Source organism: Cylas formicarius, unplaced genomic scaffold (assembly GCF_029955315.1).
Source record: "Cylas formicarius isolate icCylForm1 unplaced genomic scaffold, icCylForm1.1 PGA_scaffold_10__41_contigs__length_53128322, whole genome shotgun sequence".
Lineage (NCBI taxonomy): Eukaryota > Metazoa > Arthropoda > Insecta > Coleoptera > Brentidae > Cylas > Cylas formicarius.
Window position 1 is genome coordinate 42,131,582 of NW_026844214.1, and position 15,522 is coordinate 42,147,103.

General features: G+C 37.9%; 4 protein-coding genes across 6 annotated transcripts; 2 read left to right on the forward strand and 2 right to left on the reverse strand.

Moving 5' to 3' along the window:
* Nucleotides 1-22: 22 nt before the first annotated feature.
* Nucleotides 23-3,456, forward strand: LOC132703259 (actin-related protein 8). The gene is made up of 3 exons (XM_060672448.1): nucleotides 23-1,318; nucleotides 1,467-1,739; nucleotides 2,296-3,456. The coding sequence occupies exons 1-3, from the start codon at nucleotides 127-129 to the stop codon at nucleotides 2,520-2,522; spliced, it is 1,692 nt and encodes a 563-aa protein (XP_060528431.1). The 5' UTR covers nucleotides 23-126; the 3' UTR covers nucleotides 2,523-3,456.
* A 150-nt stretch (nucleotides 3,457-3,606) lies between these two features.
* LOC132703678 (prostaglandin E synthase-like) lies at nucleotides 3,607-6,234 on the forward strand. Its single transcript, XM_060673117.1, has 3 exons — nucleotides 3,607-3,892; nucleotides 3,947-4,026; nucleotides 5,379-6,234. Exons 1-3 carry the CDS (start codon nucleotides 3,740-3,742, stop codon nucleotides 5,641-5,643), a joined length of 498 nt encoding a protein of 165 aa, XP_060529100.1. The 5' UTR covers nucleotides 3,607-3,739; the 3' UTR covers nucleotides 5,644-6,234.
* On the reverse strand, nucleotides 6,229-9,370 carry LOC132703341 (cystathionine beta-synthase). 2 transcript variants are annotated; one of them, XM_060672570.1, is made up of 10 exons: nucleotides 8,886-9,370; nucleotides 8,656-8,762; nucleotides 8,434-8,601; nucleotides 7,725-7,906; nucleotides 7,581-7,667; nucleotides 7,234-7,519; nucleotides 6,888-7,065; nucleotides 6,699-6,833; nucleotides 6,452-6,651; nucleotides 6,229-6,394 (listed from the first exon to the last, which is right to left on the reverse strand). In XM_060672570.1, exons 1-10 carry the CDS (start codon nucleotides 9,065-9,067, stop codon nucleotides 6,315-6,317), a joined length of 1,605 nt encoding a protein of 534 aa, XP_060528553.1. In that variant the 5' UTR covers nucleotides 9,068-9,370; the 3' UTR covers nucleotides 6,229-6,314. The 2 variants fall into 2 exon arrangements, with proteins under 2 accessions (XP_060528553.1, XP_060528636.1); XM_060672653.1 differs by having other exon boundaries at nucleotides 6,452-6,642; nucleotides 8,886-9,365.
* Nucleotides 9,371-9,709: 339 nt separating this feature from the next.
* Nucleotides 9,710-11,066, reverse strand: LOC132703754 (myosin-2 essential light chain). Of its 2 annotated transcripts, XM_060673317.1 has the most exons (4): nucleotides 10,939-11,066; nucleotides 10,822-10,849; nucleotides 10,023-10,351; nucleotides 9,710-9,967 (listed from the first exon to the last, which is right to left on the reverse strand). In XM_060673317.1, the coding sequence occupies exons 1-4, from the start codon at nucleotides 10,939-10,941 to the stop codon at nucleotides 9,884-9,886; spliced, it is 444 nt and encodes a 147-aa protein (XP_060529300.1). In that variant the 5' UTR covers nucleotides 10,942-11,066; the 3' UTR covers nucleotides 9,710-9,883. The 2 variants fall into 2 exon arrangements, with proteins under 2 accessions (XP_060529300.1, XP_060529223.1); XM_060673240.1 differs by lacking the exons at nucleotides 10,822-10,849; nucleotides 10,939-11,066 and adding an exon at nucleotides 10,405-10,792.
* Nucleotides 11,067-15,522: the final 4,456 nt, after the last annotated feature.

The following is a 15,522-nucleotide window of genomic DNA, read 5'->3' on the forward strand; positions in this document are numbered from 1 at the left end:
TTTTTTTGGAGAAAAGAAGAAGGGTAATCTGTGCTAATACTGGTTAAAAAACCAATTTGTTATCTATGCTTAAGTTTAAATCTTCATCACGAAAAATACATTAACATTTGAAAATTCAACTCAGCAATGACGTTGAACAATCAGGCGGTCGATCCGCCGCCTGAACAAATTCAATCGAAAAGCATCATCGTCATACATCCGGGTTCTCTCTATTTGCGAATCGGCAGAGCCTCGGACCTCAATCCTTTAACGATACTTCACGCGGTCGCCAGAAGGAGAAAACCCGGTGGAGTGGAGTACTCCGATTCATTCCTACCCGACCGAATCGACCTAAGTCAAACCAAAGAGTTCGAGGAAGCCCGCCTGACAGTGTCCCATACTTTGCAATCGTGTCTCCAGTCGGACGGTCGGAGGCGGTACGCGACGCCACCCCAACAGATAGCCGCATTCAATCGGAGGGTGGTTCCTGAAATTGTGGGCGATAGCGGAGGAGAATGGATTAAACCAGAGGGAGATGTAGTCGTGGGGAATGATATATTTCGTTTAGACCCTAGAGAGGATTTCAATATCCACTTTCCTTATAAACGGGGTGACTTTAACGTTCACCAAGGTCCGGGAGGTTCCGTTACCGGAGTGCTAGCCCATTTGGAGGCGATCTGGACGCATATTATCGAAAATAACTTGTCTATCAGCTTATCAGACCTCAAAAGCTACAAGGCGGTGCTTATAGTGCCGGACGTGTACAACAGGACATATTTGCGCGAACTTATGTATTTGTTACTCGCAAGGATCGGTTTTGGCAGTTGTTTCCTTGTGCAGGACCATGTGGCTGCTACTTTCGGATCGGGCTTGAGTTATGCTTGTGTGGTCGATGTGGGCGATCAGAAAACTTCAGTTTCGTGCGTTGAAGACGGCATATGTCATCCGAATACGCGCGTGCGTTTGGAATACGGCAGCGGGGATATAACCCAGATATTCTTCTGGTTGTTGCAGAAGTGTGCATTTCCCTATAAAGAGTGCAGCGATGCCAACAAGTTGGACACAATGCTCTTGCGGAAACTCAAAGAAGACTTTTGTCACGTGAATTTGAACGTGTGTGGGTCGCAAGAGAAGTCTTTTGTGCTCAAACAGCCAGGCAAGCCAATATCCCATTACACTATTCAAGTCGGTGATGAGTGTATCATAGCCCCGTTAAGTATGTTCAATCCGGAGCTGTTTGGAATTACTGGGCCCAAGCAAATACACACGCAAAAGATCTCGACGGGGGACCCGGAAGATCCCCATGATGAGATTTACCTCAGAGATATCAGGAAAAGAGGTTAGTGGAGATATGGTTATCCTGGTATTAGGAGAGAGCAATAGAATTTTAAACTATTTAAACTATCAGACCTGATTTCAATAACACCTTCTGTGTTCAGCCCATCCGACTGTCCTCATATATTGATTTGTGTTATTGCTGTCACCAGGAATGAAAGAAGAGTCGTCAGTGGCGGAACTGCTGAGTGAAAGTTATATAGAAAGTCAGCAATCTGCAGTGAATGATGACGACATAGTCGTCGACGCAATGGACTCGGTTGCGCCAGCGTCTGTTAGGGAATTTGTTACCAATCCGGGACAGATTCTGGGTCTGGATCAGGCAGTCCTGCAAAGCATTGACCGTTGCCCGAACGAGGACTTGAAAAGGAAAATGTACGGATGCATCTTGGTGGTCGGCGGCGGCATGAAATTCAGCGGCATCGGTATGGCACTTTTTCTTATTATGCATTATATCCTATTACTAAACCTATGACACGCCACCGGAATTTTTATCTACAGTTAAATCGATTAAGATATCTATGAAAAATATGGTCTTTTAATCATCCTATAACTCCTTGAAAAAAAATTAAACATTAATGTATTAAAAATTTAGAACCGCATCTCCCTTCTATTTAGTTTACCAGAGGTGGACTAAGGCTCCACATCCCGCATGATGAATCTTCAATTTAGAAGATACTTTCAGGCTGGGGGTGTATTTTAAACCTTTAATGTAATTTTTCTTTTCAGACGAAATAGAAATGTAAGCCTTTTCAAGAAAAAGCAAACTTTTTCTCATATCTTTACTAATATTAAGAATCTAGATTATTTTTTTTGATGAAGGTAATATTCCATTGTAGTGAGAATACAAGTCCTACAATAATTTTTTAATCATGAACAAGTGGTCTTCCCCTTAAGTTTGATTGTCGACTTTTCATAATGTTATTTTAATTTAATACAAACATATTATTTATATCTTGTACCTTGTGTATTGCATTTTAGCTACTTGGCTCCAGAACCGGATTTCGCTGCAGATTCCGTACTTGTACAGGGCCGAACAGCTCGATATAATTACCAATCCGAGAGACATGGACTCGGCGATGGTGGCTTGGAAGGGGGCGTGCATCATGTCCTGTCTTGAAACTGCCCAAGAACTTTGGATAGAGTCCTCTGAGTGGGAAAAGTACGGGGTTAGGATACTAAGGGAACGGGCTCCCTTCACGTGGTGAAATGAACTATTCCAAAGACGCGTTCAGTATTTTTATTTATGCGGTCCCATAAAAAAAGATTACAGATAAGCGGTTTATTTCTTTTTTTTTTTTTCTACTCCCGTCTGTAAAATACCTAATTACCCACCGATCTAGCGTGCGGGAAGCGTCACTTTACCACGTCAGTATCCTTTCCCACGAATCCGAGCCACTTCGGACATTTCCGGGATTTTACCGCACCGATTTGGGAGCGATCGGCTGTTTTCGGAGATATTTCCCACCCTATGAATATTGACGTTTGTCAATTCCGACGGTCATGTCAGTGAATGTATTCGTGTTGTTTTACGAAAATGTACCCAAAAACTAACGGTCGTAGAAAAAGTATAGTATGCAACACTTCGGTAAACTTTTTAACTCACTCGTTTATTAAGCACTCACTCCGCTCGTGTCAAATAAACTCGTGAGTTATCTTCTATATTTTTGAGATTATATTTTATTAAATTTCTGTTAAAAAAGACATCGATTTTTTAAATTGAAGTAAAGATTTTTAAGTTAAGGTTATTTTAATATTTTAATAAGTATATTTTTAATTAACAAAACAAAATTGAATTCTAAATATCTGAATAATGAAATAGGTATTAATGTATATTTTGAACTAATTCGTAATTGGTGGTTGAAGATCCATCCAAAACGCGATTAACAACACTGCCGAAGTTTCTATCGATTTTTCGGTTCTTTTGAAATATACGCAAATATTTTTCCAACAACCATTATTGTCTGGTAAATCCACTTTTATCTCTTATCTATGAGTAAATCCCAAAAGGAATAACAAACAAGTTTACTTATACCAAATTGGTAATAGGTTTTACATTTTTTAATTGCATTATGATATCACCAAAAAAGATGGTGTTCTCGACGCTTTTTTTGAAGAAAATCATTTTTGGTGCTCGTGCTCTATGTTAGCTCAGAACACCTAAGATCAAAAACCGTGAAACCTTAAACTTTGCCGTTTCTGCTTTCTGTCCCATAGCAGGTTAAGCGCGATGCGGCAATATATGAAAATTTGATGAGAGCCAACGGATCTCCGTAATCGAAAATCGATCACGCGCGACAAAACTATAACCGGTCATAAAGCCGGGTAAATATTTCATTACACAACGACTTAATACAATGAAATCAATGACCAACGACACGTCGCCGATGAAGCATCCCCTGACGGGGAGTCTTTTCTAACCAAAATGCACGTCGAAAACGTAACGCTCGCGAAAAACTGCGAGGTACTCGATTTAGGAAATTCCGCTTTCCGCACATACCTCATATGTAACTGTCTTTTGGTGCTCAAGATGCTTGGGCTCATCGCGCTGACCGTGCGCCACCGGATGAAACATAAGGTGAGGTTATGCGTCAATTCGCAGCCAACTGCAACTTGTCGCTTTCTTTAAAAGGTGTTTATAAGTGAGGAAGACACGAAGATGGGCGTGGGCGGTACCGTTGGTTCGCATCCAGACGTGGACCGAGTGAGAAGGTACTTTGCCAGTTAAATTTATATAGCTACTTGATATGTAGAAATGCCAAACTTATGCTTGTTTTTAACCAATAAGCTCAGTCATTAAAAATCTCACTTTCAACCAATAAGACTTCTCAGCGTTCAAAAACCAACATGGCCGCTGACAGTTCGTCAATTCGACAATTTTCAGTTTGGATGCCGCATTTTTCGGGTAGTATTTTCTTAAAATGTATTCAGTCATGCTCAGGGAAAAACGAGTCGAGTGTGAGGAGATCGCTGTTTAGAAAGAAAATGGCTCAAATTACAGGTTAGTGCGAAAAATGTAGGTGCCTGCATGGATGATTATTCCTTTCTTATGATCACTATATTATCTAATATATATAATATGGTTAAATTCGACCATAAGATAGTTCAAAGGATGAAATGAAATTTGAACCGCCGCCTCTCTGTATAGTTGAGACCATAGTACAGGGTGTTTCAAAAACTTTATACCAATGTTCGGCTGAAGATTTGTCATCAAAAAAAAAGTCCGTTCAATATAGGTTCGGAAATGCTTAGTTTCGGGTTATGTATCAAAGAGCGAAAATTCTTACGTCATAGATTAAATGTCTGCTGGTGGCGGTCGTTTTCACAATTTTTTTAGAGTACTAAGTTTATGTAGGAAAAGGTCCAAAAAATAAATGTTCATAAAAATAAATTTTGGCAATTTTCATTAATTTTATTTTTTCATTCGAAAACGATGCAACATTCAAAAACAACTTTACTGTTAATGGCCTATCTAAAGTAAATAAGAAAAATTACGAAAAAGTCAGTAGCGTGCATATGTTTCGCAATCCTATTTGTTAAATGAAGTTGCTAACTTTTTAAAAAATTGGCAAAACATATTATACATATTGGTAATTAATATTTAACACCCGGTATCTTGCAAACTCTATTCCCGGAGCGATGTTTTTTTTCTTTTTTGAATGACGAATGTTCGGGCTAGCGTTGGCGCATATTTTACGATGTATATCTTTTATAGTAGTTCAATTGTATTACATGACAGGAGTTTTTGCATCAACCCCCGCCTCGCGCTATATCGAAATAAGATTTCAACGGTTAATTTGTACAAATTTTATTGCATTTTAGTCAAAATAAAAAATCTCCTTTTCGCAAGGGTCAGCTGACGTCACGTCAGCGACTCACGTTGGGATGGCGGAAATAAATCGTTGACGTAACTGGCCTCTTTAGTTTGCAGCGTGGCCTCTTAAAAAGATTTTATTTTATTTCTATTTCCATTAACTTTCCTTTGAATTTAATATGTTCGTGCTAAAATGAAATGCTTAGCCGACAAAACGTTAAAGCTTAGACGTAATTCTTTTTGTTTTTAGAGCGTTCGCCAACGATCTGGAAACAATTCCGGCGTTCATGTTCGTCAGCCTCTACTACTTGTTCACCTCGACTCCTAAGTGGATAGTCCACCTGCTCTACTACCTCTTTGTCCTCGCCAGGATAGGCCATTCGATCGTTTATGCTATCAAAGTCGTCAAGCAGCCCGCTAGAGCAGTTTGTTTTTTAATAAGCTACTTCATCTTAATCTACCTCACTTTGCACACCCTGTTTTATGCTATATTCGCGAAACACGGTTTAAAATAAAACTAAAAGGCATTAATGAAAAAATAACAATGTAGTAAGATTAACCGCAAGAAATGTTGTGGTACGAAAATAATTTTAGATATAAAATTGTAACTATTATGAAATATTTTTAAAAATATTATTTGGTTCGGATTTTTTTACCATTACCATTTAACAATTAAATTTTTAGTCATGAAAATTAGTTCTAACCATTATTGGTCTAAAATATTCAATTTTTTAAGAACAGGAATTTTATTTTGTCGCTTTTAGAAAGCAAAAAAATTGCTCTAATTGAAAACATAATTTGACCAATTTTCGAACAGGTATTAATGGTGGAAAAAAACAGTTTTAACGCCAAAAAAGTGCGGTTTGTAAATTTAATAAAAGAGAAAAATATTATTTTTACTCGTCAAAAAATCATTTTAGGGCAAAAATTATTTTTAATGGTGGAAAAACAGTTTAAATCCTTTTTATAGATCTTATCAAATATTTTAGTCAGTGAAGTTCAATTTCCAATCCCACCAACTAAACTATTTATAGAGGAAAAACGTAGTTTAACTATACCATGAGTTGGAACGACGGTTCGGAAAATAAAAATCACATTACTTTAAACGGGAAATGGTTTTAATTGCCAAAATGGGTACTTGCGCGATGTATTGGCTTGATGTATTAAATCCAATAGACAAAAACCTTCACTTTGCGGGTGGTTTCAACGTGAACTGCAAGAGATCGACTGCAGTCACTATGCCCACAGGTTTCTCAGCTACGGAACCTGAAACACTCACCGCTGAGTGTCTACAATTCACATCTAATCATCACTGGTCTATACCCTGCCCCTCCTCAATTAGCAAAACATATTGCTCCGTCTCCAAAACCCTTGAAATCAAACCCAAACTTGCCCCCTTATAAAGCCTAGGGTAGACCCTAGCCATGATCTTCTCGATAGGATCGTTCTCGTCCACAGTTTTGGAATTGAAAGCAGCCAGCAGCCGCTGCATCGTAACCACACCCACGATACCCCTGGAACCCCTCATCAATGACCTCACTAGACATTCCCAAATCTGTTCCCCACTCACCCTTTATCATCGACCACGGGCAATTGGTCGCCTCCGAACTTCTTCATGAACTGCATCGCCCGGAAGCACACCATGTTTGGGAGCGCCGGGTCCAACGGTTGCAGGCTCAGCTTGTCGACGCCCAAGTTCCACCACCTGATGGGTTTCCCGAGGTCAATATCCAGACCCTTGATAATTTACAACACTCACCAGTGGTTTTCGGTGTTGACACAAGGCAGGAAACCTCTTGCCTCCATCCACTGGTCGGACACGAACTTGGTGATGTAGTTGCGGATACTGTCCGGCAGTATTACAACGACGTTGGTGCCTTCTTTCAAGTCTTTGGCAGCCTGTACGGCGGCCCACACGGCTGCTCCACTGCTCGAGCCTTGAAAGATTATATTGTAATTCAATATGTCTAAAAACCATAGGTATTCCCACTCTTTCTTTATTGGGTTGGATATAACCACCAGAAAATTAGAAAATTCGGCGCACACGATTTGATTGGTTGTTTAAGTTTTTTATAAAAATATTTAATTTTTTATATTTTTCTTACCGCACAGCAAGCCCTCTTCCCTGATCAACCTGCGCGCCATCGGCAACGAATCTTGATCCACGGTTTTGATCCATAAGTCAACCACAGATCGATCCAAAACAGTAGGGATAAAATCGTAACCTATCCCTTCCACTTCGTAAAATGACACATCAGTCTGGTTTAAAGTGTCGGGCACTGCTAAAATCGACCCTTCCGGGTCGACCCCCACGACCCTGGTTTCCGGTGAGATTTCTTTAATTTTTCTACCGATACCGCATATCGTCCCGCCCGTTCCAGCACCAACCACCTCAAAATCGGAAATCACGGCATAAAAAATTGACGCGCTTTAGTTACGCTTGCCCACTTACAATCATATCGACTTTTTTGTCGCACTGTTCGTAAATTTCCTCAGCCGTGGTGTCGTAGTGGGCCAGAGGGTTGCCCGGATTCGAATACTACAAAAAAAAAAATGAAGCTTCTTGACGCAAGTACATATTCGAGACGTTACGGACCTGATCTAGAATCACCGAGTTTGGAATTTCGCGTTTTAATTTATAGGTCATCCCGAACATACCATCAGGAGACGTCGAGTCGGCATCGACAGGCGTCCTGATGATCTCAGCGCCGAGGGCTTTCAGCACCGACACTTTTTCGTTGGACATTTTTTCGGACATAACGATAACGCAGCGATAGCCTGGGGTTGTTTCGCTTAGGTTATACCGCGTAATAGAACATTTTCATATAGCTAGTGGAGATATAGACGCCCTGCCTATACTGCTAATACAGGAACTTATGAAACAACTATGAAAAACAAATTAAGGGTACAGGGGGAAAGTCAACTAAGTCTAGAGACAATTTGCTTATATATTTTGTTTAATAGCTAGATTAATGTGAAGAACATATTTACGTATGAAATTTGATTGTTCCCATATACCCTTCAATTGCAGAAGTCCCATTCAACATGCATGAGATTTATAATCTACTTAACTAATGACGAAGTGAAGTGAAATTTAGAGGGATGCGCAGAAGATCACTCTTACCTTTTACCAAAATATCATAGCCATCTGAGGCGCATCAATTTTTACCATAGTAGGGACACTATATTATCTAATAGCTATATGAATAGAATATAATCACAGAAAAAAAAAGACAACAAAGACAGTGAGTAACATTAATTAAATATTCATTAAAATTTTTCAATAAAAAATTAGAAACAGGTACCTTTAACCGCGGCGGCCAGGGCCAACCCGATGCCTGTATTTCCTGAGGACGGTTCGATAATGGTAGAACCAGGTTTAAGCAGACCCTGTTTCTCCGCATCTTCGACGATCCTATAGGCGATACGATCTTTAATGGAACCTCCCGGGTTGAAAAACTCGCACTTTACATCTAAAAACACCTCAAATTTTAAAGTTTTGTACCATATCCGAAAGTAATACATACATAAGTTGCATTTGAGGCCTTCGGCTTGTGGGATTTTGCCTAATTTAATTAAAGGAGTGTTCCCAATTGCGTGCAAAGCGTCTGGCAAGATTTTCTCTGTGCGTCTCCTAAACATCCGTGTCAATTAGACTAACAAACGTGGTTATCTCCGTCATAAAACCTAATCATAGATAACTCGTATCCGAAATAAAAGTGCAGCGGGTGCATAATCATTTAATTCAGTCACTTACCAATCTTGTGTGGTGTGGGGGTTCGCTTGTTCTTTATTTCGGGACCACGTGCAATTTGATTTCTTATCGGGAGGCGCAATGCAATCGTTCAAAGGCGAATGAAAAACCGGTACCCCGTTTTGTTTGAATTGTTTCGGCTTTTGATTGTTGCCCGTGCCGTTTTCTGGTTTGTTTTTGCCCATTTTTCGAAGAATGCACCGCACCTTTAGAGTTTAGACTGTCAGATCGTATCTGTACGAATACCACTTCTTATTTTATCGTCTCTTTCGTAATTTATCTCATGATACGATTTCTATACTTTGTTTTCGTGTTACAAAATGTTTTTAAACAGATAATAATGTGGAGCACATAGGTATTCTTTTTGCGGGCATAAATATTTGGGGTTAAGAGGTTAACCCACAACTCATCAAGAAAAAAAACTGAGTTAATTATATCGACAATCTTTGTTGTCTCGATTTGGATAAGAGAAATATTCGATATCGATATTTCTTGTTTTATCTCAAGCCACAGACCACTTGGCTAAGGTTAGTTACTAGACCTGTATATTCTGAGCCACCAATCATTTTTTTTGTAGGATGAATTCAACGCAAGATTTATGTTAATAAAACATGAATGGATGAAATACAAGAATTAATAAATAATACCTCTTTTAGAAAGACGCAAATTCCTCTGGTTTTGTTTATCAAGACCACAGTAAGAAATTAAATATCCCAAGCTTTAGGTTAAAAATTAATATTGCTAAACTCAGTCAGAAAATCCTATTGAGTATTAGAAAATCAAATCTTTTTGTCTAGCTGATATCACGGGAAGATAAAAAAAAGTACTTTGCCAAGTTTCTAATAGTGTAATTACCAATTAAGTTATAAGTATAAAAACTGGAATGAAGGCACTATAATTAGAAAATATAAAAAGGAAACGACAATTGTCAAATATACAATATAAATAAATACATGATGGTATCTTTATGCCCAATCGTGTGGTGTTTAGGCCCTTTTAACCTAACCGGACATCACCAACTTAACAAATTCTTCGTAATTCACATTTCCCTGAGAGTCTTCCTGACCCTGTAATAGTTGCTCCACCTAAAAATCAACCCCTTTTGAATCACTTCGTCTTTAAAGCTCAAGCGAACCTCACCTCGTCGTCAGTCAATTTTTCACCTAACGTTGTTAATAAGTGGCGCAATTCTGCAGAGCTTATATAACCGTTACCATCTTTGTCGAAATGACGCAAACCTTCGATGAAATCGTCGGCTGTGTCTGCACTGCGGGTTTTCGAGATTTGCTGGTAAATCGGCAGAAAAACTTCGAACGACACTCTCTCATCTGGCTTGTACTGATGAGTGTATTTCTTTACATCTGACTCGGTGGGATTTTGACCCAAAGCTCTCAGAGCGTCTCCTATCTGAGCCACATGTATTTTTCCATCTCCTCTGTTGTCAAAAAGTTGGAACGCTTCCTGGAATTCTATAAAAAGGCGTCAAAAGTATACGGGATATCAATTTAATCCTAAAAAGCACCTTCTACAGACGTCAGAGTTAATTTTGATGGTACGTCGTATAAATACATCTTTCGGTAATGTGCGAGCGACAAATGGCTCTAAGTTAAGCACAACATCGTTAAAAGAGATTGCAGGTTTCAAAACTCATACCAAATTTGGTATTAAATACCAATGATTCGCAGACTTGATTTTTTTATGACGCCACCCATCCGGAATCTCTTTGTACCCAAAATAAACAATGTAAACGTATTGGCTCTGTTTGCATTCGGTTGTAAATCTTAACCGTATTGAAACTTGTCTAGAGGCGACTTATGAAAATTTTGTTTTTAAAACGTTCGAAACTGATTAAATCAGACACGAAAATATCCCGCAGTACAAAAAGATTTGAAATGAATCACGTTAGGCGGGGCAACATAGCCTAGATTTTTTCGCTTACCGGCCATCTGATCCTCGGTGTAGTTCGCCTGCAAAGAGAAAACGCATAATTACACTACACCGAAACGTCTCGCACTGGTTAACATTAAAATAATCGCGTACCATACAGTTTACTCACCATTTTCTTCGGTTATCTTTTCTTTCTACGGACAGCTGTCAAAAGTTTTCAGGAACTTAGTAAGACGTCACGCGGCCGGACATGCGCGGTTCAAGGCCGCTCGTCGCAAATGAAAATCACTCTTTCCGTCTCTTTCGTACTCTGCTCGTAAGACGAAGAGGGATTCGTACTAAATCTAAGAAATCACATTTAAAAAAAATACGTTAACAAAAGACGTCAGAGACTGATAAGATAAGATAAATATGATTTTGTTTTACGACGTAGTATGCCTAGCAGTGTGGATATTGCTTTATGTAAAGTATAATCACAGACCACAATTCGACAAAATGTTACCACAATCTTAATTTCCCAAGCAAGGGAGGAGTATTATTGTGTATAAAGGAGAATGTAAATAACTTCACCTTCGGTTCGCGTTTTTTATCGTTTAAATGTATCGCAATAATTTTATCGAAGAACTCGGTTCTCACCACACCCGCTTTTAATGGACGTGCAAGGATACAAAACATGAGTATCGCTTTCTTCTCGTTGATGATAGTGTTGTTTGCTTTTGGTTTTACAGCTTGCAATTTACGGCAACCTTTAATGTGGGCGTTTTTACGTATACTTGATTTAAAAAAGAACAGGTTGATGCGGGTAGCCATAATATCCAGACGAAGAAGAATTTTAAATAAATTTGTGCCTACGCGCCAAAATTGTAGTGGTTCTGCTTTTATCTGCGGTCGTTGTTAAGATGCATAAAGAGGAAGGAACACGCGTTGAATGAGTTGGGTGCATACGGAAAAACTATTTAAAACTGGAGGGGACTTTAGACGACCGCGGACTGTGCTTTATCGAGCGAAAATGTATATTTTGCATACGTTACGGCTGGACGTCCTTTGGATGTGTTTTTCGTCCGAAACGGATTCGTCAAAAATCCTACGTGTGATATGACCAAAATTGTTCAAATGTGTGTTAAGGGTCGGTGCATAATTTTGTAGGAAAACATAACATACAATAGTTTATGCCGTAACGAAATATTATCAACTGCAAATAATATATTCAATTCTTGGTTTTAAAAATAGGTTTTCAATGTTTTTCTTAACGTAGTAAAAAGTCATTCTTCTAATGGTTTAGGTTTGCTAAAATATATTATAGCACGTTTTTCTTTTTAGCAATCCTCTATAAAATAATTATTTTCTTAAAGATACAACTCGATATCACTCTACTAGGTGGCTTCAATGCGATAACTTGTCCAGTAGACTATGACCGTCTATTCGAAATATGATGAAATTTTTTGTCTGACTTGTGGCGAATGTAATTCGGACGATAACGTATCCAAAGGCCGACCGGCCTAATCAATCCCATTTAACTTGTCAATCTTTTGTACAGTGGAATATATAAAGATGTGCACAAGGGTATATAGTATTATTTAGTATTTATAGTATGTATATAGTATTTATACAAAACGTTCTATAGGCAAGTATATATTTATGGTATAAATCTAGACGGACATATGCAATATAATACTCTATCGGATGAAATCTAATAATAAACCTTATACCGTTCGAAAGTGTGATATTTTTTGCGCACACGGCGCAGAAAAAAAATGGGCGGACCAGACTGTGGGTAGTGCACTGTGCACCCATTGTTAGAGTAATATACGGGAGGTTCACCGCAATCTACTGAGCACAATATTGTCACATTCTTATGGTGCGATTGAAATATCAAGGTCAGGGGACCATGACTTAGTTCTGTACTCGGCATGTTGGTGCAGTTACGTAGTCGGTGCCCAACTATAGTGCCAGTGGCGGCCACTTAAATGAAATTATCAAAAAAAAATCAGTTGTCGATTTAGTGCTATAGAAAACAGTCTTTACTCGTCAACAACAACTGATAAATAATTTTAACGAAAACTAATAGAAATGGACAGACTCATTTTACCTAAACGTTATACATAACATTATTTCGAAAGTTGCGCGAGGAGAACACTTTGACACCAAGTATATAAAAAATTAAATATTTTTACAACACGGCTAACATAACCATTAAAAAAAAAATCGGACACTAAAAAACGTCGTCTTGGAACGTACGTCGCTGGTTACACATACAAAAACAGTCTCAGGGCGATAATGCTCGCAAGGCATGATTTGAAATTTTTAACGTTAATAAATATGTTCCCGTCGATTTTTTTTTACAGAAATATCGTATTTTTTTTAACTGCGGCGCGCCGTTTTCTCATACATAATCGATGTATGTAGCGAAGTGAAGGGGCGCCTGTAACCAATTCAAATGCCAACGAAAGGGCCCGGGATTTTATTTTTTCCGTTTGTCGAGCACCTCCCAAAAATTTAAACGCATCGAACCCTTCCCCGCAATCCATTTTGTTGATTTTATTCCTTTTATGGCCCACGACCTGTTTTCGAAAGGTTTTTCGAACTTTCCAAAATATAAGGAGCAGCCATGTAGCTACTACATAATACAGTAGCCCTTCTACCCACCTGCAACTTACACCATCTTCTTTCCAACAGCGATTTTCGCATATTTTGAGAAAAAACTGTCCTAAAAATGCGGCATCCAGATTTATACAATACTAGATAGTAATATTGCCAACTTACGTCACATATTAAACTACTGGAATAAAAATAAAATGATTTTTTTTAACTTGCTGGAAATTTTATCGAGAGAGATTGAATTATGAACTTTGAGATTTGGGCATTTTATAGAATGCAAAAAAGAGGCTTTGTCTGATTTAAAAAATAAAATCGCAATAGTTGCTCGCATATACCTACTCGAGATATAGAGACCCTGACTATACCGATAACACAGGATTTTGTGAAGCAATTATGAACTTTTTTAAGAAGGTTTATTCAACATGCGCGTGCCCGAGATTTAAAATTGCATTTTATTGTATTGTATTGTATAAGGACTTATTATTTTAGGCGTGTCATATTAAAACATAACAAAAACGAATTGTTTCGGCTCGTGAAGTCTGAAATACCGGGTCTAGATATTGATCTTGTAAAAAGAATGTATGTTATTCTTCAAACAATATCTTCAGGGTACCAAATTAATATTGAAAAATTTCTAAATTAGATATTTCAGACTGCAGAACACTATGTAATGTTTTATTTTTGTGGTTACCCAAATATTTTTTTGATTTTTTAATGTTTATTTGCCTCTGTAATTTATTTTGAAAATGGTGAGCAAATCAGATGTGTATTTTTAGCTGCCTAAGTTCAAAAATAAATTTAAACAATTTTTTTTAATAGCCTAATAGCTAAATTTGTCAGGCTTCTTAATTGTTTATGAAATGTCTTAGGTGACAATTTTTTAATGTTAAAATACCTACTGGCTTTTTCAAAAATGACTATAATTATGAAAATCCTACAAAAATATGTGAGTAAAGAGCAATTATCAAAGACTCATTTTTGTTGAACACCCTGTCTAGTTTTTTACTGTTTTATAAAAAAATATTTTTTTATAATAAAATTGAAAGCGCCTTCTTTCCAAAAAATTCACGAAAGAGAAACTGCGATCCCGCTATGACATCCATATTGCTGAGAAGACCAAAGTTCGTGTTTTGAAGTCGGAATGTAAAGAAAAAGCCAAAGAAAATTCGTCTAGTCTCTGCGGTGTCTTCGATTTGCAGCAGGCGTTTAGCCACCTACAATTTTACGTTTTATAACATAGCAACAAAGGAATGCTTTTGTTTCGTGTGGAATGAGTCAGTGAGCAAACGCGGTTCCTCCCAGATAGCAACCTGCATATCGCAAGTCTTGGAACACTATACCAAAAAGGCAGTAAGTAATTTTTATTTATTCGCGGATGGTTGCTTCGGGCAAAATAAAAACTCAATTATGGCATCAATGTTACTCCATTCATTAAACAAATTCTCCAACATTGAGGAAATATCGTTGCTCTTTTTTGAAACAAATCACGGGCAGAGCGAGGGAGATTCAGCTCATAGCGCCATTGACAGAGCTGTTACTACTGCTGGAAATGTATTTGTCCCTTCCTAACTTTATCCCATAATACGACTGGCACGCAGAAAGCAGCCTTATACGGTGATTCCTATGGCGTTCAATGATTTTAAAGACTTTAGGTTATTGTCCAAAGATCTTGAGTGTTAGAACCACCGAAAACGGCCTGACCATAAATTGGACCAATGTAATGGAATTTATGGTCAAGCGAAATTCACCTTATACCCTATATTTTAAGAGCAGTCATTTAGATTTTAATTACGACTCTATAGTTTTGAAACGTCTAAAACCTAATGTGTTGGAACTACAACTTTTTCAATTAAACAAAGAAGTTCCAAAAATAACTAAAAAAAAGTACAAGGACTTAGTGTCACTTTGTCAAGGAGAAACTCCTGTGGTAAGATTAAAAGAGTATCAACAATTTTTTATGAATCTACCCTATCTTGAGCAAGACTAGAATGTATAAATTATAAGGTACAAGTTAAAAACATAATGTTAGTTTGTTAAGGTTAAAGAATTTTTGTATGATTTTTTTTACTGATAGTCGTACAGAGATTTGTAACTTTATTTTGAGGAAAATTCTCTTTCGTCAGATTTTCCTTTTGTCAGATTTACGGTTTTTTAT